Source organism: Falco naumanni, chromosome 4 (genome assembly GCF_017639655.2).
Source record: "Falco naumanni isolate bFalNau1 chromosome 4, bFalNau1.pat, whole genome shotgun sequence".
In the NCBI taxonomy this organism is placed as follows: Eukaryota; Metazoa; Chordata; class Aves; order Falconiformes; family Falconidae; genus Falco; species Falco naumanni.
The window spans coordinates 58402296-58429573 of NC_054057.1; the positions used below are offsets into that span (position 1 = coordinate 58402296).

Sequence of the window (27278 nt, forward strand, 5' to 3'; positions counted from 1 at the left end):
AGGTTTATTTCCTACTTTCAGATGTTATCTGCCGCCGGTGAAGCTGAGCAGGAATAACTTCCCAGGCTGCACAGATAACTTTGCTTTTCGTTTCAGTCCAGCTCGAGACAGAAATCCTGTAAACGCTTTCATTCCAATCCGTGTGATGAATGATGATACAGGAGTTAAAGAAGTGAGGGTAAAATTCCTGAGGCACTCCTAAAGACTTTTCCAAGAAATTAAAAAAGCCTCTTAAAAACGGCAGCAGAGATCGAACGCTGTTGGGGGGGGGGGGGGGGAGGGGGAGGAAAAAAAAAGGAAGAAAAAAACTTTGGCAGGCATACAGTGTCTTACATCAATCTAGCAGTCAGCATCTATGTAGATGTTCTTTCCTCCTTTTGTGCAACACCCCTTCCCTCCTACAGACCACCCAAAGCCCTATAAATAATCCAAGGACTGTATTTTTTCTCCAGATTTCTCTTCAGACCTCAAAGGAAAAATATCAGGCAAAGGAAGGGAGAGAGGGAGAAGGGAAAGTGAGGAGGGGAGAGAGAGAAAGAGGAAAGATGGCTAGTGAATTCAAAAAGAAAGTGTTCTGGAGGGCAGTGGTGGCTGAGTTCCTTGCCATGAGCCTTTTTATTTTTATTAGCATTGGCTCAGCTCTGGGTTTTAACTTCCCAGTGGTGGGCAACAAAACATCCACAAGGTCTCAGGACAACGTGAAGGTTTCGTTGGCTTTTGGGTTATCCATCGCTACCATGGCACAGAGCGTGGGCCACATCAGCGGTGCACACCTGAACCCAGCTGTCACCCTGGGCCTCCTGCTGAGCTGCCAGATCAGCATCTTCAAGGCGCTCATGTACATCATTGCCCAGTGTCTGGGGGCAGTGGTGGCCACAGCTATTCTGTCTGGAGTCACCTCCTCTCTCCCAGACAATGCCCTGGGGCTCAACGCGGTAAGTAGAAACTTTTAATTCCTCCTTCCCTTTTTGTTTTGGAGTAGAAATGTAACACCTGTCATCTGCTAAAGATGTGTGCGTGGGGGGTGCAGTGGTGATGGTGACCTCAGGCAGCCAGTTGCTCGTTGTAGCAGGGGATCTGGTGCTGGCTGTTATCAGCATCGATCTTTGTCACAGAGATGGTCCTTCCTCCCCACCCCCTCCTCAGGTCTTTAGGACATTATGGCCGTGATCACTTTTGCTCATGTTCAATTGTGCATATCCAAGTGGCTGAAAGGTGCCTTTTGACACCAATTTAGCATGAAAATCACTGGCAGTTGCATGACAGAGTCCCTTTTGTGGCTCTGAAGGTCTCAGGTAACAGACTGATGAATGTGCATATACCAATGTTGTTTTTTGCTTCTGTGAACGTGGGTCTTTTTCAATACCTAATTAATGGTTTGTGTAACCTGATGATGATTGCAATGAAACCTATGAGAACAGTGAAAGAGCTGTAGCAAGAGAACCCCTGTCAGCACAGGTGTGAGCACTACCTGTTGCATTAGGCAGAGTGCTCAGACCCTGCCTGACACACAGTCCCAGCTGCACTTTTTGTGGGTTTCTCCTTTTGCTGTGAAAAATGGGTAAAACCCTGAATTCTCAGGTGTAGCCTGGAGAAAGATGTGAGGCAGCTACATTTAACAAGGGTCTAGTTTCAGCCCTCTCTCAGCCAGGTGCTCACAGCACGCTGCAAAAAATCTGCCTGGCCACCACTCCTCCTCCTCAAAATGTTGCTTTTACTGTTGTCATTGTACCAGAACAAGAAAAAAAAAAAAGGATAGATACACTTTTAAACTTGAAATCATCCCACTATCAGAGGCAGTGCTACAGGCACTGCAGTACACGGGGTACTATAAATGGAAATTGCCTTATACTCACTTATTTCACCTGATTCAGTGAAGAGCAAGTATTTCACATCTTTCCTATGGCCCCTTCCTTGCAGAATACTCCTGACTGCGGTTTGAGACTTGAGTAATTTGAAATCTTACGCCCATTTGAAGCCACAAGGATATTTGAGACATAAAAGCTGCAAATACAATGTCTTCAGAAATCATTTAGACAAAAGGGAAAGAAAGGATTAAAAAAATCAATTAATAAATAAAGCAATATTTGCATGCTGTGGCATTACAGTTAATTCAGAAAATGGGGTGGTTTTTGAAAACATGATAAAATCTGATATTAAGAAGGTGTTTCCTGAGCAGCTTAGCATCATCCACCCTTGTGTCGCTCTGCGAGTTGGCTGCTTGCCTCCCTCAAGCCCGGTGCCTGCAGGTATTCCATCGTGCCACTGTTTTGGAAATTTTGATCAGTTAATCCAAAACATTCTGGGGAAGAGGAGCAAAACATTTTATTAACTCCAGAAGTCTCTGACTGTCTGTGTGATACGTGATCTTTTCCTCTGAAACCACTGGCAGAGGGAACTGCTCAACCGCATGGGACGGGGTATCCACCCCAGTGGTTTCCTCGAGAGGTCCAACTGCCATTAAACACGGGAGGTCTGGTTTCAGTAGCACTTGCATTTGGTCTTCCCCTTTTACGTGCCACGAAACGCTGACAGCTGTCTCCTTTCTCTACCCAAAAGCCCTGTAACTGGCCATTTGTAAAGGGGGTGTAGATGGTAAGCCCAAACTCTTCTCGCCTCTCAGTCAGTAAGTCTCCAAGCTGCAAAGATATAGTTCAGAGCTCTGCACAAGGGCATCCCAGAAGAGCAGAGCCTACGGGGACAGATGGAAAGGTCAGGATAGATCAGTGCACTCACTGATTGTAGTAAGCTTAGGAGACTACTTCATGAAGCTCAAAACCAGCATGTTAGGGAAGAAGCCTTTATTCTGCGTCCCTCCCACCCCTCCCACCTCCCATCCCCCCCCACCCCCACCCCCGCCAAGCACCTCTGGAATACAATCAAATGCATTGTTTCCAAGGCCATAAAATGCACTTTAGGCAAAACCAAATCATCTAAGTCTCCATCAGACCAAATTTATAAATCTGGCAATGATTTCTGTGCATGAACTGATGGATAAAATAGTTCCTAAAAAATAGTTCCCTGGTTCCAGTGCTTGCCATTGTCAAACATTCAGAATTTTGGTTTTTTTAATTTTCTTTTTCACATTCAGTTATAAATGTTGTGGCTAGAGGAACTGTGGGAAGACCCCCCCTGGAGATGGGGACGGGGGCGGCAGCAGTTCTTCTCCCTTGCAAGAAAGAACTAGAGAGGAAAGCAGATCTATTCGTTTCCCACTGACAAGGTCGGACTGTGTGGGGAGAGGAGGGCTGAGGGGGAGTTGGGTCTGAGCCCCACATGGGGGAGAAGGGCAGCACGGCTGTCCTTCCTTCTGCAGGGTCCTTCTGCTTGGCCTGGAACCACAGCCCAGCATGGAGAGCACGCCGCCTCCCTCAGCAAACAGATGATAAGGAGATGCCACAGAGATTTGCTTTTATGTCATGCTCTTCAACCTGAGGACAAGGAAGGGAGGGACAGAGCTGGCATTCCTGCCAGCTGCTTTGTCTTCCTGCCCTTCCTGTGGAAAAGGAGGTGTAGATTCACTACTGGGAGAAAGAATAGAAAGGGAGTGCTGTTTGTTTGGCAAGGTTGGGAATAGGGCTGGGATGTGCCTGTGTCCCCTGTTCTGACCCTACCATGCTCGTGGAGGGGTGTTCTTTACAGGAAAAATGTGGGGTCAGTGGCCATCCAGTGTCCCCAGTGGATACTGGGTGGGATTGTGTGCCCGAACTTATATTTATCCTGCTCAGCTGTAGGTCCTGCACTGAGGGGCCAAGTGAGGAACCCATTTCCATAGGGTCCTCTCTAGTTCACAGAGAAGGAGAAACAAAGAGAGGTACTTTATATCTGTTGAGTTGTCCTCCAAAGACAGCCAGCTCTGAGGTTCCAGGCTTGGGAGCCTCTGTTAAGTATCCAGAATGAAGTGGGATCAATCTGTCCCTTTCTCATTGCCCAAAGGGAAAAAGGGAAAAAGGGGAACAGAAGCAAATGAAGCACAAAAAACCAACCACGGAAGGTGTAAGGTTTAAGAGGAGGAAGGGAGGATGGAAAAGCAGGATGCTCCTTTAACATGTTCAATAGTAAGGTCTGCCTTAAACTAGGACAAGCAAAACAGTCACATAGGAAGAGTTTGTTCCAAACTTTACTAAAGTCAATGGGAAGATTTTTAGTTATGTTGATTGTTTCCAAATAAGGCATTCTAGGCAATATTCAGGGAGGTATTTAGATTACTGAATCTTTTAAAGACACTTAAACTCCCATATATTTTAGTAGTGATGTGGGTGCCAAAGTAAAATCTTCAAAAATTGGAAAAGCTGAAAGAGGACCATGGAGTGTGCTTGTTGTTCTAAAAATTTAAATATTTTTCTTAGAGTATCTTGTATCTTTTTTTTGGCAATTGGATTACTACATGTTACAAATTTCCATTAGGTAAAATTGTAAGAACAGAAAATACCTAATCCAAAATGCACTCATCTGCCAGCATAGTTGGCTATTGTCTAGTGAGGACAGATCTGTAGTTTGGATAATGGAAGAAACTATTCATCACAGTCAGTTAATGACCAACAAAGAGCTCAAGCAGGAAAGGCGGGTGAGAGGAGACTTCTGTTTCTGTACTGTAAGGTAACACAATATTTGTGGTTCAGCAATGATTATCTTGAGAACTTTTATCAAGCTTTTAAAAACATGCTAAGCAAAAAAAAAAAAAACAAAAACAAAAAAAAAAAAAAAACCCAAAACTTAGCTCAGTTTCTTTTTTATTTTTTTTTTTTGTGAAAATTATCAGTTTGTGAAAAATGCAGGCACTGTTTTACAATTTCATAATTTCTGTATTTTGACATACTGATTAGAGTGCCAGGAAATGTGCCCCCTAAGTCTTGGGGCTATAATTTGGAAAGTATTTGAAAACTCTGCCTTGAAGTTTATGATGAAAGATATTATTTTAAAAGTTATAAGTGGATCAAAAATTGTAGGCAAGAAAAACAGACCTGAAGGTAGTGTTGCTCGGGGTAGATAAAGAGAAAAGAAAACCAACCAAGAATAACAAATAGAAGGACTTAGTTTTAAAAAACACTCAGTGGACTGATAAATGTTGTTTGTGTAACTGAGGAACTTTCTGGAAAAGCCAGAATTGATCTGTGGGCAGTTGATTCAGAGGTCTGGAACGTTTTCTGAAGACAGGTGAGTAGTCATATAGATACTGCTCCCAGAGCACGAAAAGTCACTTGTTGCTGGAACACCCTTTGGCATTCCAGTGTCTCTGCCACCAGTGCCCAGCAGTGTCCCCAGAGCTGGATCAGCCGTGGCAGCAGAATTGGTGCACAAAGGGGTGCAATGCCCTTTGGTGATAAAACACACAGTGGCCAACTCCAAATCCTTTGTCAAAGACAGGGAGGAAGGACCTCTTTGCTGTCCTTGATTCTTCATACCAGGGCAGTATCTGCTATTTTGAGATACATTCCACCCTCATCAAAGTCACACTACAGAATGAGTCCCCTTTCCATAGGTAATCCCAATGAGCTGGATTGTGGTACAGCAGCAGCAGCAGAGCAGCTTTGAACCCCTCTGCTGGAGATGGCATTTTTCTGTGCTGTCTGTGTCCCCCAGCTTCAGCCTTATTCTGCTACTTGTGAAAGCTGAAGGTTGGACAATCTCTTGTCTGCAGATCCTTACCTTCCACAGATGTACCATCTTATCTGTAGGACATCAGTGGTGGTGATTTTTCTGCCAAGAAATTGCCAAGACAGAGACCTCTAGTGCAAACGTAAAATTGCTCCTGCACTGGGAGTTCTCTTTCATGAAGTTGTGGCCTGCCACACCTTTTAATGGCTTGTGTGGGTCAGGACTGATGATTTTATCTTTATATACCTCACTGAATCTTTCCCATCCTTTAGAAAGTTGCTTCCAAGGGGATCATGGAGAGGAATCACCAAACTCCCCACATTTGGTCCAAACCAGTGCACCAGTGATGGACCTCTGACCATGGGCAGTGGGACTTGCATGGTTGGACTCGATGACTCAGTGTTTACCTTGTGATTTCCCTCTCTCATTGTGCCCTCGCCCTATGAGTCTGTTCTCCTCCAACCTCAAATTAAACAAAGTCAGGTTGACTTGGAAGCACTTCCAAAATAAACTGAGAGCTTGACAGTGTGAGTGGACAATTGAGTAAGTGATGCTGCTTTTCCTCTGAGTCAGTATGGAAAACTGCAGTTCCAGAGGTGCCGCTGGATGGATGAAACATGCAGCTGAGTTCCTGACCTCCAGCGCTTATTAAAAATCCCTGGATGCGTTTTCTTAATGCAGATTATATACTATGCCTTTCTCAAGTTTTGATACAGTGAGCTTCCTTCTCCTTGTCTTTGTCTTCTGCCCTCCCTCTTTTCAGTTCAGCCTAGGCTTCTCCTGCCAGCCTTGCCTGTGCTGGCATCTGGGGGCTTAAGCACTTGAACTTCTACAAGGGAGCAGAAGTTGCTGCATTTTCAGAGTGAGCAAAAAGGTTCCTGTACATGAGATTAGTCTGGGATTTTATTTTCTTAACAAAGGGCGCCACAACAATAGTTCATTACTCAATTTCAGGTTTACAACAGCAGTCTTTTATGGCATGCCAGCATTGTACTGACTTGTACCAGGCTGGGCAGGTGGAACACAGGAAAGGCACCTGCTCAAAACTGGCCATAGTCTTGGCTGCTTTCTAGTGTGTTCACACAATGACAGCAGAAACATTTGGGCTGAGATGTAAACCTGATGGTTATCATCCATCCTCCAGATTTTTTCAGGATAACAGGGGTTATAGCTTTAATCCTTAGATGTCACAAGTTATTTCATATTTCCATTTCTCCAAAGATTTGCTTAGTGTTGCTATAATAATACAGCCATATCCTGAGCTTTTGTCAGAGAGCATGCAGGGATGCAACAGCATGGCTGTTTCTGGTACAGGACATAGTCCTTAGTGATCGTCCACCTGTGGGACAGTCCTCTGATGACAGAAGAGACTGGTTCAGAGCAGGTTTTGTGCCATAAACTGGGTCCATGTCCAAAGGATCCAAGGATGACAAGTTCATTGCTTGAAAAATGCTCTGCAAGCCTCAGATGAAAGGTCATCTTTATTTATTTCTACTTAGAAACTATAGAAATTTATGAAAGGGATGCACAGAGGGTTGTAAATAATGAGTTGCATTAGATATAAACCCACTATTAATTTGGTAGATTGGTTCTGTAATTCAAATGGAGTCATGCTGGGATTTTTTGAGAACAATTTTTTTTTCTGTGTTTGACCAGCTGCCAAACTAAGTAAGATTAACTATAAAATACAAGGAAATTGTTCCTGCCACCACCCTTCTTGACTGGTGAATAAACAGTTAAAATGCTTTTCCTTTCCTTAGCATTCTATCTATTATGCCATGCATACACGGATATTTTGTGTGTATGTGTATACACACCTCCACACATACTCACATACCAGAGACAGATCAATAGATAGAAAGATTCTTCAGATGAGGTAAACCCAAAGTTCATTTCATAATTTAAATTAACTAGAAATTTTTAAGAAAGTATCTGTTAGTATATGTTGATTCTGAATCAAGATCTGACATGTCAAGAACCACAATCTGAGGACAAATGGAAATTTCCATAGCAAACATGAGAATGAAGATCATGGAGCTCTTCTGGTTAAATTGATGCAATGGTAAAAACAACTTCTAAGTCATTGTATCAGGGCTCACATACTTCAGCAGATAATGTGAACCTTCAGGTGAGTTGAGAACAGCATCTCTTTAATCAGAGAATCCTAAAAAATGTTACTATCTTGCCTGTATATAGCTACCTTTAAGGGAAACATTTTTAAAGCAAGGATGCTAAACCACATCACAAGTACTAAAGGAAGAAAAAATAGCCCTTGAAAAATTTCCTGTTTGTCTCAAGAGGAAATTGCCTGTTTTCTTTAAAGCAGTAGTACATTTTTGCTTATTTGTCCATTCTTTAGCTTAATTGAGAGAATTCAATAACAGAGTGATCTTTACCTAGTATCACAACTGAATATGTCAAAGAAATGTTCATTCTTAGAAAAATCTCCATTCGAGAGTTAGGGAAACCAGTCTAAACTATTGTGCTTGTGCTCAACTTCATAAATAGCAAACTATCTGTATGTTATGCCTCTGCATTTCTCAGTTTCTGTGCTTCCCTGTCTTTAAACTGTTGTCTCTATTACCAATGCGCAGAGGCACCCTTTCCACTGGGGCTGATAGGGTACCTGGCACAATAGGACATCATGGTCTGTGGCTGTGCTCCTCAGTACCTCCAGAATAATATAAATACCAGTGTCGTGGAGCAAGTGAATGTCTTCTGGAGGTTTTTCTGACCTGGCTGGGAGCAGTATTTGGTCCTGTGTATTTATTACTGTGCAACCTGATGGGAAAGTACTGATCTTTCTGGCACCCAGAGCCAAAGCTAGTGCTGGTGTTTAACTGCTGCAGCTCCACTGAAGTCAAAGAGATCTGAGGCTAAGTCACAACATTAACCTGTTAAATCAAATATACAGGGCCCGACAGGCATCCTGGAGGAAACTCTATAAACAGCAGGAGAGCAAAAACATGTCCTGAAATCTCTGCACAGGGTTTCTCTTTTGGCACCTGTGGAGCGGAAAGGAGCAAAGAAATCCTCTGTGTACTTTCCTGGTGGAGCCTCGTGCATCCTCACTCCAGGAACCGCTGAGAGGTACCACAGACAGCCAAATTTTTCCAGGCCCTTGACACTTAATTTGGTGCCAAGCGAAGTCAATGAATGCTTTCAAAGCAGAACTGTGGCACATGTTTCCTTACACATATATGCACAACTTCTCCTGAAGTTGATGATGGCTGTATTTGGACTGAGGAATTAATAAAGTCAGGTTTGGCCCCTTTTCCTTTTTTTGATACAACGTCTTGCTTGATGAACAAGGTGGAGAAATGAAGGAGCTGGAATTGTTCCCCTAATTCCTGAAATCCATTGCACATATTCAGAGCTGGTTTTTAATTCCATGGAAAAGCCAAATCTTCAGTGCACTGCACAAGACTGACTGTACGAACTACCTCAGTCTTGGGAAGCCTGAATACTTCACAGGTTTGCTGGAGTGTTTGTCTAGAACTATAAAGTGAATATCGCTTTGGTGCAACTGCCAACAGCCATACTGTGAGGTTTGTGCAAATACAGCTAGTTATTCCAGGAACAACATAGAAAGGAAAATTCTATTAGGCTCAAAATTCTTATATGCCCAAAATTCTCCTTTGAAAAACCACCTCCTTCTGGGCTGACAATACAGGAGATCGTAAATAGCTCCATGGTATAAATGAGTGCTTCAAAAGTGTTACGGAAAATGAACTATTTGCTTGGGTTTTGCTGGGTAAAGAAAAGAAAAGAAAAAAAACCCAAACCCCTCACCATTCCTCATCCTCTGAATAGAAGTTGTTTATTTCTCAGCAGCATGACTTATAAAAAAAAAAATTCCCCAAAGCAATGTTCCCAGAGGCACATCAAAAAGTAAAAGCGTAAATGAAACAAATGCTCTATCTCTAACGAGCTGAGCTAAATGAAAGTGCTGTAAAGGAATTGACTTTTACTGTCTGTCACTGGCCTCACATGTAAACTTTATGTGCTCTGGTTTAATATAAATGAAACCATCCTTCTTCTCTTTATAGCATAGCAGGCTGCTGCCACGAAGAGCCCTGGCTAGTTTCTCATCAGCCTGAAGACAGGGTGGGAGAAGGGAGGTTAGGCTTGTTCCTGGAGGGTGTCTGCTGTCCAAAGAATGGAAAATATGAATTCTGCTTTGGGAATTGAATGAGTCCCCTTTAGAGCTCTTAAGGCTGTATTTATAGGAAGGATAATCTAGCAGAGGACAATATGTTTTGTCCCTAGGTTCTGCTGAATGCTTCTATTGTTGATTTAGGATACGATCCAAAGCTAATTATTTGCCTCATAAGCAGCTTCTTCTGAGTGCTCCTGTTGTATAATTTTAAGTGAAACTCTTAGATCTTTGCCTGTCTCAGCTTACTAAAGATATTAGATTTCTGTACTCTCTGAATCCCTAACGCTCAAATATCAGGTATAGAAACATCCATTTCAGAGTAATACTGGTCAATAGCAAGGAGAGAAGAGAATAACTGCAGTTATATGTATATGGGGATAAAGTCTCTGAGTACATTTTGACTGTGAGTTAAAGGAAGAAACTTCCAGTGGAAGAAAGGTATATAATCAGGATGGAAATTATCAAGTTATTTTCAAGACAGAGTTGGAGCTGAACGCATGAGAAGAGTCAGAGAAAGTGACAGGCCAGGCAGTAGAAGATGGTTTTGAGGGAAACAGGGAGATTAATTTCTGAGATTACATTTGAAGAACATTGCATTAAAGAATTTGCCCAGCTAAACTTAAGTGATAGTTCATATAAAGCAGCATAATTAATAATTCCAGTGTGGGGATAAAGAAGAGAGCATGAACCACTTAAACTGATGTGAAGAGTTTTCCTTATTAAGAAAAATAAAGAAAATCAAAGGGAATTTTTAAGCTACAGGAAGAAAACACAGTAAGACAGAGAGAATTTCCTTGAATAAAATGTTAGAAGTCTTCCTTTAAGAAAACATTCTGCTGTGGCTGAGCTAATCTAATAATTTGGAATGCTGAAAACAGCAGGCCTGGTGAATGTTGTTAGCTTTGTATTTGAATTCAACACAAGGAAAGAGTTCTGTCTGATATAAAGATATTATTTATTGCAGCAGAGGTCCTTAAAATGCTAGATTTTGTGTGGACAGGAGAACCTAGTTCTCCCAACATGAAGATTAAAACCACTTTATTAAAAGTTAATACATTTTTAGTCAGTCCACAACATGCTTTTTATTATGTGCTAGCCATGCTATTGCTGGGGCTTTGCAAAAGCTGCCTTCCCTAGGGGATGGCTGGGATATGCAAAGAAGTCTCAGCCATCAAGGATGTTGTATGTGTCACTAAATTGCTGTAGCTTAACTTACCTCTCCCAAAAAATACCAGTCAGCATGGCACGCAGTGAAGTGTTTCATAAGAATGTAGAAAGTTGACATTCCCCTACTGAAAAATAGACTTTTACATTTCCAGAGGCCTCTCATTTTTCAGGAACAATGAGAAACTAATCCCTGTTATATGAAAGTAAGCTGGACCCTAGAGATACAATCCATGGCTAAGGTTTTGTTGGATGAGACGGAGCATAGCACCACGTGGTGAAACCACCTTGCATAACAAACTGTCTTATCCATATAACGGGAAACAGGTTTGAACTTGATATACTTTTACTCCTAATGAGAAAAATATGAAGCTGCTAGAGAAGTACACAACTGAGTTTACCTTGGGCCAGTTTAATTTCCTGTCCCCAGTTCTTGTCTGAAGGCAGGCAACTAATAAATATCCTGCTCTAAAAAAAAAAAAAAAAAAAAAAAAAAAAAAAAAAAAAAAAAAAAAAAAAAAAAAAAAAAAAGGAAAGAAAACATCCCATTAATTTGCCCAAATTATTGCTTGAAGCTGTGGAAGTCAGTCAGCTAAACATGGCTGTTAAGGGTACTTCTGAGAAATGGGTGTCCCTAGTTCCCATCTCCTGTCTGCTGTTGTGGAGAAATGGAAGCAATGCGACCACTGCCCATTTCCCAAGACAAAAAGGAAAAAAAAAAAAAAAAGCAGGTGTTGGCTTCAGCTAGTTACTAGTCTTACAGTAATGACTAGATAATGCTTTTTCATGACGTTTGCCCTCGAGTTTAACACTCCTCATTTGACTGTATTACAAGTGTCTTGACTCACTCACCAATACAGATTCCATCTCTGCAGAGCCTTCCCAGTGACGAACCCACCGACCGTGGCTCCACTATCTGCACATGTCACCAGCTGTTTCTGGACATTAACTTGGCAAAACTCAAAGAGCAGCACTGAGGCAACTCTGTCCCCAACCTTCCCACAGGGAGAAGCTTTCCAAAAAAAAAAAGGTCTCTTAGGTAATTCAGCTTAGACGAGACCTCAGGAGGTCTCTAGCCCAATCTCTTGCTCAAAGCAGAGCCAGCACTGAATTCAAGCTAGGTCACAGGAGTGGCATTAGCATTATCAAATAAAGAAAAATTTTTAATGGGGAACCAGTATTGTACCTCATCCCATGTCCAGTAATGCAAATCAGAGGGCTTCAGCATGCCCTAAATGCTTCTTTAGGCTCCAACTGGCTGCAGCTCAAGAGCTTTCTGAATGAGATGTGGTTTCTATAAATTTACTGAATTCCAGTGGGTTTTTCTTCTGCGAACTTGTTCAGATTTAATGGTGGACTTCAGCTCACAGGGTATACCTCACTTGGAGTGCCTGCAGGTAGGCTTCTGCTTCTCGTCGGGGTGCCACTGCAGCCCAGGCAGAATTATTCAGTGCGAGCTGATGCAGCCAAGATTCATTCAGCTGATCAGTTATATGTGTCTATATTTAACACCCAGGTCTTGCCAATGATGTCATCCACTTCTTGCTGTGTTTCTGGTGCTTCTCCTGTCAAAATAGTGACTTAAAGATGAAGTTTCATGGAACAATTCCTGTGAACAAAAAAGGAGGATAAGTCTAGATAGGTTCCTGTGGTGTGGGAAACTGTTTGGGAGATTAATGTGGGCTTGTGTGTTTCATTTTAATCCCTCAGAGCATATTTGGCTCCTTAAAGCACCAAATCCACTCTTCAAGCTTCACAAGTCTATAGCATGAAAAGCTGAGGGAGTGGCTATGCTGTTCCCTGCCCTCTGACAGTTTTTCTGTTGCCTTGATGAGCATCACCTAAAATGCAGATCTTGTGAGAGTTACTGGACAGAGATGAGAATAGGTCAGGGATTTCTCAGCAAACACATCAAGGGCAAATGCAGTGTCAGCCCACACACACTGCCCACATCCCTTGTTGTGACCGTTGATGAGCAGTTGACCAAGGCAGGGGAGAAAGTCATTGCAGTGTGCATATGGGTCGCTGGAAAGGGACCTCTTCACCCCAACACTACAGCAGAGGTGACTGTGTCTTATGTTTCAAGGCATTATTCTATCTATTTGAGAACCAGAGATACGGTCACTTTAGATTCTGGATACTCCCAGTAGCAGAATGCTAGATATTAAGACCAGTGGTTAATTTTTGCCTTTATTTTAATGACAGCCTTTGCTAGTCAGGTCTCTGTAATGTATAGTACTACTTCCTACTAGGTTCAGAGTAAGATTTAGACAGCCCTGAAGCTTCTTAAGTCAGGTATTCTACAAAAATTCAAGCTTTCATTAAAAAACCTGCATAACGTATGGAGAATACAATGAAAAAAAACAATTAAACAGAAACTCATGTTGGTTATGCCTACCTCGTTCTGTCAAGAATTTAAAAGAGCAGATTCAAAAGGTGCAAAATGTTCCATATCACATTTTTAGCTGAGTAACACTTGCAAATCCACTGTGACTAAGGATTATATAAGTAAATACACACACGTACATATGTACATTTTAACTTGATACTTGGAAATGCACCTTCCTACTACCCATGTTATGCTTTGGCTGGGATATGGTTAGGGTGGTCAAGACTCATACTCTTCCATGTGTTGCTGTACCCTGGATGGTCCAGGCTGCTGCCACAGTGACACTATAGCTGTGACAGGGAAGCAGGTAACAAATGTCTATGATTGTACACTTACACACTGCAGATCCACAGACCACAGCAAAGCAGAACATCCAAGGTTTGCCTCGGTTTGCCTCATTTTGGAACATGGCCCAGAGTCCTTGCTTTCACAGTGGAATCTTACATCCCTGGCAGGCTGTGTAAAATTACATGCTAGAGGAAAGCAGAAGGTTTCCTATGATATTTCCAGGTTTTCTTTGATCCCACACAGACCATCAATAAGTGTTGATTAGCAGGGAGAATGACCTCAAGTCACGTCAGCCGTAGGATGTGTTTTCCTGGAGGGAAAGGAAGAATATGATTTCCTCCTCCCAAAGATAAGGATTATCACAGGTTTTAAAAACACAATTTTGCTCTTATTGTCTTTTTTCTTTTATATAAGCCCTTCAAACGAAGGGAAAGACTAATGGTAGGTCAGTGTTTAATAATTTGAAATGCCAAGGCTTTGTCAAATACTAACTTCAGTGCGTCAGACCTCAGGTCTAGACTCTCTGGGGCTTAACTGTTGCATTATGATTGAAGATCTTTTAGTTTCTTATCCACTTTTGGGCATCTGTATATCACTCATTTGCCAATACACCTGCCTTTATAAGTTTGACCATTTGCACTTCCAAATGTGAGATAGGATTGACCGGACAGTCTATAGTCCAGATTCTTAAAGAGCTACTTTTAGTACCAATGAGATGCGTTTGTCACCTAATTTGTTCACAGCAACAAATCCCACTGACTCTGCAGCAAAAAAAAAAAAAAGTGATTATTTATAAAAGGGGATGGCAAAAGTAACAGAATAGTAATTTAAGTCATATCAGGCATTCAGCATGATTGTCTGGATCACATAATTTTCACTGCCAGCTCATCTATATATATTTATGTCAGACTCATATTTCTCACTATTTAAGTCCTATTAACACTGAAGGTTTCATTGATGATATTAATTTATACTGTATGGATGCCAAAGGAAGCAAAATGCCCACAATTTCAACGAGAATTCACTTCTATCTGATGATAAACTGCTTCTAATTCAAAGTATATCAGTCTTGCATATTAAAGAACAAGACATAGAAATATATTATTAATGCTTCGGATTGGCAGGTCTAAGAAAACAATATAATTTCACTGGTTTTAATGTAGCTAATGAGATTTATGCTGGCTGAATATTCAGATGATTTTTTTTTCAGTGCTTAGGAATTTGAAATTATGCTGCATTGTTACAGAGAAGAAACAAGACAAGTGAATAGCAAAGGTGGAAAGTGAAAGAGTTCAGCTAAACATCTGCACTTTTTAAAGTTATACAAATATTAGTTTTAGGGAAAATAGGGTGTAAAACTACAAAAGCAGATTTAAATTATGTTTTCCCATAGTTTCATTGTTGTGACAGTGTGACAGGTCACAATAACATTATGTTTTTGCCATGTATGACCCAGCAATTTTTAATGCAGCGGCTATGACAGATGGGGTACCCTACTGATAGCACTATTCTTGAGCAGAAGTTTTGCAGAGTTTGCTTCCTACTCTGAGTCATTCACATTCTCAGTTTCTCTGGCTTGTGTCCAAGCTCATATTTCAGCCTGTCTGTGCAATGTAGTTATTTCTGCTTAACATCAAGTTATTCAACTCAGATATAGGCTTCTCTTGTCTTAACTGACATACCACTGAATATAGCGATTAGAAGCAGAATTCAAACCTTCTTATGTCATTGAATGGTTTAGCTCCATGGTTTCTTGTTAAGCACAAGTTTCTAACAGTACTCCTGAAACATAACAGCATTTCTATTGTATAATCTTCATTTATGTGAATTACTGTGGCTTCAATATGTTCTACAGCATTTGCATAAATAAGAAGCTCCACTGATTTAATGATTAATAATACATTTGGAATATCTACATCTTCCAGTGTGAGTTTTTCTAGACAATTTGCTTTACTTCAGTAGGAAACCGAAATAATTCCCCCATCAGCCATGAATTTCTGTTCACTTTTTCTTTTTCTTCTTTTATCTTTTTCCCTGTTAAGCAAAAGCAACCCAAGGAGAGAAATGTCTGCTCAGGTCTGCATTCTCCTTTTGAGACAGTAGATCCTGCAAAACTTCATCATACTGGTTGAAGTCAGGTAGGAGCATCAAGTGACATTTTCCTTCTTATCTCTGTGCAGCTTTCAGAGGGAATCAATGCAGGACAAGGACTAGGTATTGAAATCATTGCTACCTTCCAGCTGGTGTTGTGTGTCCTTGCCACCACAGACCGGAGAAGGAATGACGTCTCAGGATCAGCACCTTTGGCCATTGGTCTCTCCGTTGCCTTGGGACATCTTCTTGCTGTAAGTTTTAGCTCTCACAGTTGATAGCTGCAATGTCCCACCCCAGGATGGGCCAGTGAAGGCAGGAAGATGATGGGAAGATGATAGTTTTTTCCTTCTCCTTCCACTTCAGATACTGACCTTGTTTCTGCCACACGCATGGCCCTTCTTTCTTGAACTCTGTGGCTGTGGCACTAAGTGATGAGGTTGGAGGAGCCACTGCAGTAGGAACTGTTTCCCTGGTGGGAAAGGACAGGCACATGGCAAAGAGTCTTCCCCCTTTTTTCTGAGGAAGAGTGGGTGGGATGAATGAAACTGTTGTGAGCATCCAAACCATACTGCCAGCTGTCACATACCCTCCTGTGTAATGAAGCTGCCACACGTGCATCAGTGCCTCACCACTGGTTCTCTTTCCACCTTCTAGATTGATTACACCGGTTGTGGAATTAACCCAGCCAGATCTTTTGGCTCAGCGCTGATTGCCAACAACTTTGAAAATCACTGGGTAAGTTGAATCAGTTTGTTTAGCTTACAAGAGGCTATGCATATACACAATCTACAAAATCAGGAATATATAAACACATATCATTAGCACCAAGTCAGTGAGTTTCCATTTCCATTTCATTTAACAAAGAATAATCTCCTTTTACTTCCAACCAGCCTCTGGAGATCACAAAGTCCTCTAATTGAGTGTGTATATTCAAAGTAATACAGTCAATTATTTTTTTTTTTTATTTCCCTTAAATTTTATTTATTTCAAATATTTTAAATGTGAAAGCATCATACACAGAATCCTGTATTGAGTATTTATTGTTTAAACTGGGTTTGTAACGTGCTACTGCTTTATCTGGTAAAACCTAATTTAGGAAGGTTCTTAAGCAGGTCTATAAACTGAAATGGATCATCTAATATTTGGAAGCTAATAAAATATTGATCTTCTTAAAGTTAAGTGTCTGCTTATGTGCTTTCATGGATAAGTGCTCTGGAAACATTATAATTTTTAGATTATTCCCTGTGGTTAAATGTGTTTAACATGAGGAACTTCACAAAAATTAACATTTCACTAAAGCTCAATAAAGGCGGCTGTTATAAAAGCCCTAAATGACCATGTGTTTTTGAATATTTTAAATATAGCTTGTTCCAACACTACAACTCATGATTTCGACAGCCAGTTGTATAGACATCCATGGAATTTTAGTGGTAGTACAATGGATTGTGAAAATTTTGGATACAGATGCTATTTTAATCCAAAGAATAAAACACAAAAGGTGAACACTGGGGAAATCTTGCTATTAATTAATGGCACTTAAATCTCACTGAAATACTTCTATTGGGTTACTAAGGTAATGTGACTAAGCTAGTAGCTACTATTTTCAGAATTTAATAAAATATTTTCCTTTGTACAGAGAGAAGGAGATAGAGGTAATAATTCATATTAAACCACTGACATTGCTGAAAAAAAAACCCCAACATTTTCAGCCTCAGAAAGTCTTTGGCCATGCAAATCCCTCGAAATCAACTGTTATTTTTAATAAAACCAACCTGCCTAAAAAAATACTTTTATTACCTCTCCCTCCAAACTTTACTTACCTTAAGTGAGTAGACAGTACAATTACAGTACTCTCACTAGCTAAATAGCAGCTAGCAGCAAATTAGGCACCTGATTAGGTTCTCACTGAGTGTTACTTTCTAAGTACCAATCGCTGATAGTGGGAGAATGGAATCCAATGCCCTTGTTGCTTTTAGAATTTGTGCTCCCCTGCCAAATCTGTCTGGAGGAACTGAGATGTTTTACCAGTGGATACCTGATTTTAAATATCAGAACTTGATAAGTCACTTGATAGTCACAGCTATTAATCTCTTGGGTCTATTGCCTATTCATGGTGAGACATTCCCAGTTTCTTGCCTTGCAGTTGAGTGAACATTCCGGTGATAGACTGTAATTTTAATGTTTGCACTGTAAATCTTGTGGTGAAAAATCCTCAGAGGACATTTTCAGAACAGCTTGAAATGCTGTAATACCTGAGGCATTAACTGGGCTTGGAACTGTGTTTCAGATCTTCTGGGTTGGCCCAATCATTGGAGGAGCAAGCGCTGCCCTGATTTATGACTTTGTCCTGGCTCCCAGAAGCAGTGACCTGACTGACCGCGTGAAGGTGTGGACCAGTGGCCAAGTAGAAGAGTATGATCTGGAAGGAGATGATATGAACTCCAGGGTTGAAATGAAGCCAAAATAAAGAAGGACAAGGGAAAAAAAAAAAAAAGCAAAAAAAAAAAGCACATTGGTTTCCGAAGATTTTATCAGTGTTATAGACTCTTTGTAAACCAGCAAGCAGTACTTTGTTTTTTAATTCAATATGTTTTTCCATTTTTTGTCCCCAATCTTAATAACATTTTTATATCTGGTGTTTTTCAATTAAAAAGTCTTCAGACCAAGAAGTCATTAGACACTTTTGTGTGAGCTAAATAAATTGGGCTGAAAATTAACCCCTTTCTTACCACCACCACATTTTCTGGTGTATTTAGCATGAGTGGTTCTCCCAGCACATCACTCAGTAATGATAAGTTGTCCAAATGACCAGTGTGTTTGCTGAAAGAATAGATACTGGGGACAGAAAACCTTCTGTACCAATAACAGGGGCCTTATACTGGAAAAAGTATTTATACAAATATGTGAGGCTGGTATCTAATGCCAGCAGCGCATGTGAAAAACGATGTCAAACCGTTGCCAGAACGCATCTTTGCAAGCAAACGCCACTAACAATGACTTGTTATGTAGACTCAGCCATGATTTTCTATATGTTTGATAAACTCTGAGAAAGAGCACCAGAAAGGTTAAGCAGGGCAAGATCCTCCAGTCCCAGGACCCGTTTAGATTTTCCCGTGCTTCATTCTCCCTGAGCATCCAGCTCATTGTGCTGGGAGAGAACGTATGACAAAAAATGTATAGATACGTTAATTACCAGGAAGTAATAACTAGAGGTCAAATTGAAAAGTAGTAATAACAATGGCAAGAAGAACAACACAGTGCCAATACCTAAACAGGATCTGATTGTTCCTGTGACTACTCTGCTTTTGTTCATCTTATAAATTGAACCGTACGTTTTAAAGCAAACCAAGGCGGGGGGGGGGGGGGAAGGTTCCTTTCTTCCTGACCCCATTCTAATAGCCAGTGCTGTGACATTCAGGGACAATGAGTAGATATACACACAGTATATTTTCTAATGAGGGACAAATGCATAACTGTGTGTAAGTCCATTTTGGGGGTCATTGCTTTGTTTTTATATATATATATATAAATGTTTATATATATGTTTTATACAGAAAGCCTAGTATACTGTTTTGTAAGAAAATAAGACAAATGGAAAGAATTGCAGCAGTGTTTAGCAAATAAATGACACTGGAAACGTAAAGAAAATTAACACTCTAAATGATGTGGAAGAATATTTTCTGTTTTCGTTTTTGTGTGTGTGCTACTTATGATTTCCTGAGTAACCCAAAGCATTAGCTGGTCTTACCTACTAACTATAGAATATAGTTAAAGCAGATACATGCTGATATACTTGTTCTGCACCAAACAGTTTTACATAAGAAATGAGGCCCAGAGGAACCTACACAAAAAGCTGTGCACTTTACCATTCAAACACCCCAGGGGTAATATGATGGATATCTTCCCTTGGAGAGACAGTGTGGACATGGAAGTTGAGAGAGGGCTGATATGGGAATCCGCATAGGTTGGATCATTTCATCAAGGTGAGCAGATGCACAATGAAAAAAAAAAAAAAAAAAAAAAAGGAAATTCACCAGCAAAATAAAACAGAATACATTTTATCTTTCTTGTCTACATTTGGTGTGCTATCACATGTATTGTCTATGTACATACAGCATGATTGAAATTTGGGGTGGTTTAAAAATAAAATCAGTTGTGCTAACACATGAAATGTTCATGATTCTTGATTTTTAATTTGCCTTGTAACACAATGCTATTTCATTTTCTATACCACTCTTCAGGTGCCCACCTGTAACACTGAGACCATTTCTGCTTTTCCACTCCTTTGATTTGATGCTAGTCTTTGGGGAAAGGGAGATTCTTCCTTCCTATGGCAGGGGAAGCAGGCCCTCACCCTGAAGAAAGCTCTATCTAAATTATACTTAGAAGTAAAGCAAGGTACCACAACCTTGTGCCCACTTTCCAGAATCTTTTCTCAACTTCATTTGTTGGTATCCTAGTGCATCCACTGACCCCAAATTAACCCTTTTTTTGCCTTGCAGAATCTATGGCCAGAGCAGTTGCAGAATCACCCGCAGCATATAGGGTTTTTTTACAAGCTTGAGGTAACTTAACACATATAGTGATGGAGAAAATGTGAGATTCACAATTTGTCCCTTAGTCTATACCCTGTGAAGAGCAATAACTTGTCCTATTTTCTATGCCTCAAAGCCCAAAACTCTGAAGACAAGCAATACTGCCTTTCCGTTTGGTGTGCAATAGGACTAGTCACGTTAGCTGCTCTAGCTGCTGCTTATGATCGCCATGATAATAAACAGATGAAAGATGCACAACAACTGTTTCACTGGAGAAATAAAAAAAAAGAACAGGTGAAAGTAAATTAAGTGCTATTTCTTAGTGTATTTATTCACAGTAATAATGTTTAAACAATTTAGAGTAAAGCTCTTGGAAATCAAGTGAAAATGTATTTCAACAGAATTCCAGGCTTAAACTCCTCTCTTCTTAAAGCAGGAAAAGATTAGTGGTGCATTTAAAGTGCTTTTGTAAGCACTTTACCGGAGATTATGAACTGAGATCAGCATTTTCTAAACAATTTAAGGCCATAGCTGTTAAGTTTCCCCACCCCTGGCACAAATGGTTTTGCTTTGTGCTAGACAAGCACACTGAAGAGTTATCATAATCTTATTAAAATATTTGGAAGATACCCAGCAAAGGAATTAAAAGCTGAAGCAGCAAGTATCGAAACCCAGTAACAAATGTCAAGTGGGCAAATGTATTTACATGTGATCACCCAGAAACTCAACAAAATCTCCCTGACACTGAGAGGAAGCCTGGAACGGTTATTTGAAACAGCTCCCATTATGTATGTAGTTTCTGACCTATGGAAAAACAGACCATGTCTGTGCCCTGGTGATTCCCAGGGACAAACCTCTGCATTTATCGTACATTCTAACATGAAAAGATGACAAAGGGTAGGTGCTTTCATAGATTAGCTAGGGACCACCTGCCATGGTCTCAGTAGCCACCCTGCTGGGTAGCCCACAGCGTACCAAATATCCACAGAGGGTGGCCACACAGGTGCTAGCAAATGAAAAAGCACAAGGGAATATTCCCAAGCACAGGGACACTGCTGCTAGTGCCTGTATGGGGCATCCCAAATAACGTTCTCCCAAATTTTTCCTGGGAAAAGTTGACCAATATAATGACCCACTTTGTTTTGTCTGAGGGCCAGTTGTTATCCCAGGGCAGACACACTCGCTCTGGTTTAGACAGCTGACAGTACCACCTGTTTTTTTGCACGCACCAGCACAAGAAGACTTGGAAGAAGCCTGACAAGGTGTTTTGAATTCATCCCTGGAGAAGCCCCTGTTATCCCATTGATTCTATAGACAATCTAAAGAGATATAGGTCCTAACTTTGGTCATCTATCTTTAGAAGTAAATACATGCTCTGCCTCCCCATTGTAACCGTGGCAATTTAATTTTAGGTTTCATTTTGCTCAACTCTACATAGATTTTTAACACGTGCAAGGAAAGAAAGGTGATTGAAACATAACATAATGACAGCCAATAAGCCAGGAAGCTTCCATTGTCTTTCCATATCCACCAGCTGCAGCAGTCACAATTCAGAGCTTAATGTTTTTAAAAATTAAAATAACACAATAATACCAATAAAGAGTTTCTCATAGTATTTCGGTGTTTTCCCTCCTTTTACCCAGCTGAACTTTGAACGTGCCAAGAGTCACACAATAAAATTATATTAAGAATATGACTGTTATGATTCCGCTGAAGCCTGGGCTCTAGTAAACATCTGTGTCAAGAATAGTTCTGTGTTTCATTTTACCCAAGCCTGATGTCCTTGAAAGTACCTTATTTTTTGTATATAAGTTGCCTGATATTACAGAAATTACACCAGAATTCCTTCTGGGGGACAAGTGCATCATTTTATAGACTTTCCAAAGCTGGGAAATCAAGCCTCTGTTTAAATAGGTTCATTGATAATAAGACATTGGTCATCTATGAGATCACATCGCTTTAGGTTCTTGAAATCATGTGCCACATAGAGCTATGAATGATGTTCCTGAGAAGGCACAACTCCTGTTGACTTCAAGATTCCCTTGTGCTGTTGGACAAATCTAATATGTTCAGATCTACAAAGGGAATTAACACACTAAATTCTGATTTGACAGTAGTGGGACTTTGCTTAAACAGCCTCAGGGGAATTTTATTCTTGCTGAAGCCACAGTCATCATCTGTATTTATTTTGAGAAGGCAAAATTTGACTGCAACTATTTATCACCAGATAGAAACTCAATTTGCCTCTAGATTGGGTTATTTGTTGCTGTGAGTCTTTGCTTCTGAGTAAAATTTTCTACTGACCTGTGCTCCTGACCACTTCTATGTAAGTATGGATGTCTGCCCATGGCCATTCCTGTTCTTCTACACCCTGTCTAATCCCATAGTAAGAGATGGGCAGGTAACAGCAACTGGCAGAACGGGTTAGCTGCTTCAGCTGTAATAGTATTCAGATGTGGATGTCAGCCCTATTGCCCACAATACTGTGATAAATTCCTGTATACTTCAACATTTGGTAAAGAGGTTGAGCACACACACACACAAAAAAAAAACAACCCAACAAACCCAACAAAAAAACCCCCAAACAAATCCAGTAGTGAAGAATGCATGGAGGGAAGTGACACATCACATACAAGGCAATAGATATATGGATTTCATTAACATTCAAAAGGATTCACTCCCTTTTCACCTTGCTTGAACTATATACCCTACTGCTCTTGAGCCACAGCTGTTTGAACAAAAGGTCTTCAACTTCTTCAAGCACTGTTACGAGATTTATAGATTTTGATAAAAAAGAACCTCAGAAACTCAATGCACTTGCCTTTTCATGATCTCCTGAACTTTGTGATCTGTTATACTCTAACATTTGCCATGAGCTGCCCTCATTGTGCCCTTTCCTGTTTTGTTTCTATTCTTGTATCAGAGTAAGAATTAAGAAGCTTGTGGAAAATGATCAATGCAGTGAAACTATTTGCCCATTTTTGTAGCATATCTAGAAAATTCTTTCCTCTTTCTCTTCTTTTCATTTATACTTCATCTTCATGGTCTTGAGCAGGACAAACAGTTAAAGGTGATCCCTCCGTTTAACCTCTTCTCCCTTTAGCTTGTGGTCACTTCCCTTTTCTAAAGGGTGTATTCTTACTCCTAGAAAAACCCTGGAGGGACCGTCTATTAATTTTTTTTTCTTTTGTGCCATTGAAAACAAACAAAACAATGTTCCCTGGAAGCATGGGAGCCAAATAGCAACTCTTGGCAAAAAAGCGGCAGTTCAGTGCAATTGCTGGAAACAGTCTTACTTTTTTTTTTTTCCTGAAAAGTAAATTGAGCACTTGTAGGTAGCAACCTATTCAAGACAGATGTGACCATAAAAACGACAAGCCGCAGAACACATTTAGTTTCCCTTGAACATCTCCATTTTTTTCTTGTTTCACCATTTCACATTATTACTTAATCAAGAAGAATCCAGCATGAATTAAAGGGGATAGGGGGAAATGATGGGTCTGCCCAATTTTATATCCTATCAGGGCTGTGTGGGAAGAGAGGTCACTTGTATGGTGTCTGTATCTTCTGTCTTGAAGCCAGATCTGATTTCATCAAAAGTGTTTTAGCATTGCTTAAGGAATGAAAGAAGAGCTGGATTGTATTCCTATCTGGCTTTAAAGCATGTTGCGTTGTCATGGTAGTGTAAAATGTTTTTTGAGATATGAGGGAGTGGACAGCAGCACTTTCATGTGTGCTATAAGAGATCTGATCTCAGCTCTGGCTGGTAATTAGCCAGGCATGGGAATGAATCTCAAACACTTATTTCAAACTGTGAGAGCCAGAAAGACCTATGATGTGCCTTTGGCACATTACCTTTGTGTCTAAGCAGCACTAACCTGCTGGTGGAGAAGCCTGGAAAGTCCTGCCAGCAGTGTGCAGTATGCAGGGAGGCTCTGGGTTCGTAGTCTTACTCCTTGTTAATCCATGTTTGTCCATTTCAGTTAATCATCAAAGTGTCCTTCAATGAATCTTTCTTTGTAGAGGTTATTGATAAAGGAGACATGAAGTGACAGACTGAGATTTATTTGCCACAGGTGGGTATTTTGGCTTTAGGGTAAATTTTGGGTTTGTTCTTGTCATTGCTGGTGCTGATAGATTTACATCTTTTGGCATTAGCTTCTGTCTATTGAATGCAGAGAAAATGCTTTATGAATCTAGATTCCCATTTCCATTACACATCTTGGTAAAAGACTGGAAGGAATGTGAAAGTTGTATTTCCTTACTTGGGAAAAAAAAAAAAAAAAAAAAAAAAAAAAAGAAGAAGAAAACACCTGCTTTGTGATTGTCAAGAAAACTGTTGCCATATGCTGCTGGGGGTGTTAGTCAAAGATGACCATAGTGCATCGTGCTTGGAAGAAAAACTTTTTATTTAAACTATTCCTTAAAACAAAACAAAACAAACTCAAAACACATTACTCCAGATGTGACTTTTGTAGCCCTAATTTAGTCCCTTCTCCTTCACCAGGCTGACTAAGTATGCCAGAACTCAAGCTGGAACCACCTGCATCACAAGCAGCTTTCTAGACCCAGACAGCCCTTGAACCGCTGCACATCACCAGTGCATCGTTACCCAGGACTGCCCCAGATGCTCCCCTCCTCCTAGAGGTCTACACTTGTTCTTTTAGACTGCATCTACACTAACAAGACCAATGCATGCTTTCATGCTGTCCTGCTACTGCCCAGGCTCTTAATTACTAGCAGGCGTAACTTGGCTCTGCTCTGTACAGTACGGTAGGGTGTGCCTAGGTTGTTCCAAACATGCAGTTTGGATGATGCCGCCTTGGACTGGGAGGAAGAGAATTTAGCTGTATCGTTGCAAATCACATTACTACTTGCTCTCGGACCTAGCAGACAGGCACTGGACAATTTTATTTACTAATACAAATATATCCTGAAATAACTGAATATGTTTTGGTGACATTTTTAGGATGAAGTTACTTAGTCTCAGTTGTCACCTATTTCTGTTCAGTAGAAACATGGAAATGAGCTTTTAGAAAACTAAAATCAAACAAGGTGCATGACACCTTTGGCAAGTGTCTTGGTCCTCTTGATATGCACCAAGTGCAACCTGGAATGCCTGCTTTCAGAGAGATTAGAGAAATTTCTGATTTCTGAAATTATTTTTGACTTCTGGCTGAGCTTTGGCAGGAGTGAAGGTGTGGATCTGTTCAGAACTTGAGCTTTAGGCTCTGAGGGACCTTGAAGACAGCCTAGGCTCAGTGTAGACAAGTAAGTGATTTAGGCACTTCATATTTACATGTTTGTAGTCAGTTTATGTCCTCTTTAAAGTACTTTGGATTGTCACATGCAGTCTTTTCACATGACTTTTCAAACACTTAGAGCTTCTATTGCGTCTGACCTTTTGTCAAAACATTTAGAGTGGTTAATTATTATGCTAGGGTTTTCACTGTGTGAACAATGACCTCTTTCTTTCCTTGAAGGATTGTTTGTCTGATTAGTTGGTTTTGTCCAATATTGTTAAGAAGCCTTGACTCTGGCTTCTTGATAAATAAAAGCTGTTTCCTGATCCCATTCAAACACTGAAATCATTGTTAAATTTTAATAATGGCCTAAGAAAAATTGTGGAGTTTACCAGTACACATTTATTCCAAATATAAATCAGCGTAAATGGTTTAAATGGTGACTAGTCCTATGAGCTTAGTTTAGTAAATTCACTTGAATGTTTTGCATGCGTAAAGAAAATAGAATAGAAAAGGAAGAGCTGCAAGGTCTGCAGGTTTAATTAATTGGCAATGTATGGGATTTAGTGATATCTGCAGTATGGAAAGGAGTGGGCTCACACACCCTGTTGTGGTAGGTGCACTGTGCCAAGCTTGGTTCTCAGACTAGTGTATGACTTTCATGTGACTCAGTAAAAAGTGTGCATGTGTAGGTGTATAAACTTTTATGCATGTGGTCTTATATATGGAAAAGCATGTATATGGGCCAGACTTAGATAAAAATACTAATGAGCCTGGGTGGAACATATTTTTCCAACTCCTGTTATCCCAGAGAAGATGTAACACAGTTCTTGGGTGAGTTTTGATGAAGACTCACATTAGAGTTATAGGCATGATTTGGACAGCTCTATTTCACTCCTTTGTTTCGGGGTTTCTTTTGTGTTTGGTTTCGTTGGTTTTTTTTTAATTTTTGTGGGGGCAGGCAACATTACCTTTTCATACTGTATTCTGCAAATATTTTAAATCAAATTATTATTTTTAATAATATTGAGATGCAGTGTAATTCTGATATTCCAGAGAAGATGTGTTTTGACTTGCAAGCCAAAGCATCTAAATTTAAGTGTTGGCAAGGTTGGAGTTCACATGAGAGTTTATTTTCTAGGCGCCTATCACTGCAGATCTACTGAATTCAGTTAGTAAAACATGAAAAGCTATTCAGATGACATAATTAGGGTTAGCTGAATAACTGGAAACTTCCTTGACAATATTGATAAGGCCTTGACTGACTCGGTTAGAGACCTGTCTCCCTTGTATATGCTGATACATACATATGCAAACAGAACATAAAGGCAGGACTAGTAATTTAGAATAAAATACTAAAAATATCATAAAAATTTCAAGAAAAATAAAAGCATTTTCAATACCTGACATTAATCTTTACACTTTTTGGTTTTGAACTTACAGCTCGGTTTAGCACCAAAAGGGAAAATTATGCATTATCAAAAATAAAATGTAATTCCTTGCCAGCATGAATGTCAGGGACCAGAGAAGATATTCAATGTAGTCCTGTCAAGAAAGCCTGTCTGGTGAGAAAGAAGGATTTTTACCTTCAAAGGAATCAACTGTGTCCCAATGGCATCTAAATTTGGATCGAAATTATTTGCCTATACTGTAATAGAGATCCAGAAGACCACTAACATTTTAGTACATAGCTGTCTGATAAATCTGTCCCTTAGTCTCATGGAAGCAGTTTGACTGCAAAGATTTTCAAAAGCTCAGTCTTTCATGAGACATGGGAAAGGACAGCCAAGGTAAATCTGGGCATTCCC

At 40.3% G+C, this 27278-nt stretch overlaps 1 protein-coding gene across 1 annotated transcript; it reads left to right on the top strand.

The window, feature by feature from the left end:
- Positions 1-360: 360 nt before the first annotated feature.
- AQP1 (aquaporin 1 (Colton blood group)) lies at positions 361-19739 on the top strand. Its single transcript, XM_040592555.1, has 4 exons — positions 361-935; positions 15779-15943; positions 16347-16427; positions 17980-19739. Exons 1-4 carry the CDS (start codon positions 546-548, stop codon positions 18157-18159), a joined length of 816 nt encoding a protein of 271 aa, XP_040448489.1. The 5' UTR covers positions 361-545; the 3' UTR covers positions 18160-19739.
- The last annotated feature ends 7539 nt before the right edge of the window (positions 19740-27278 follow it).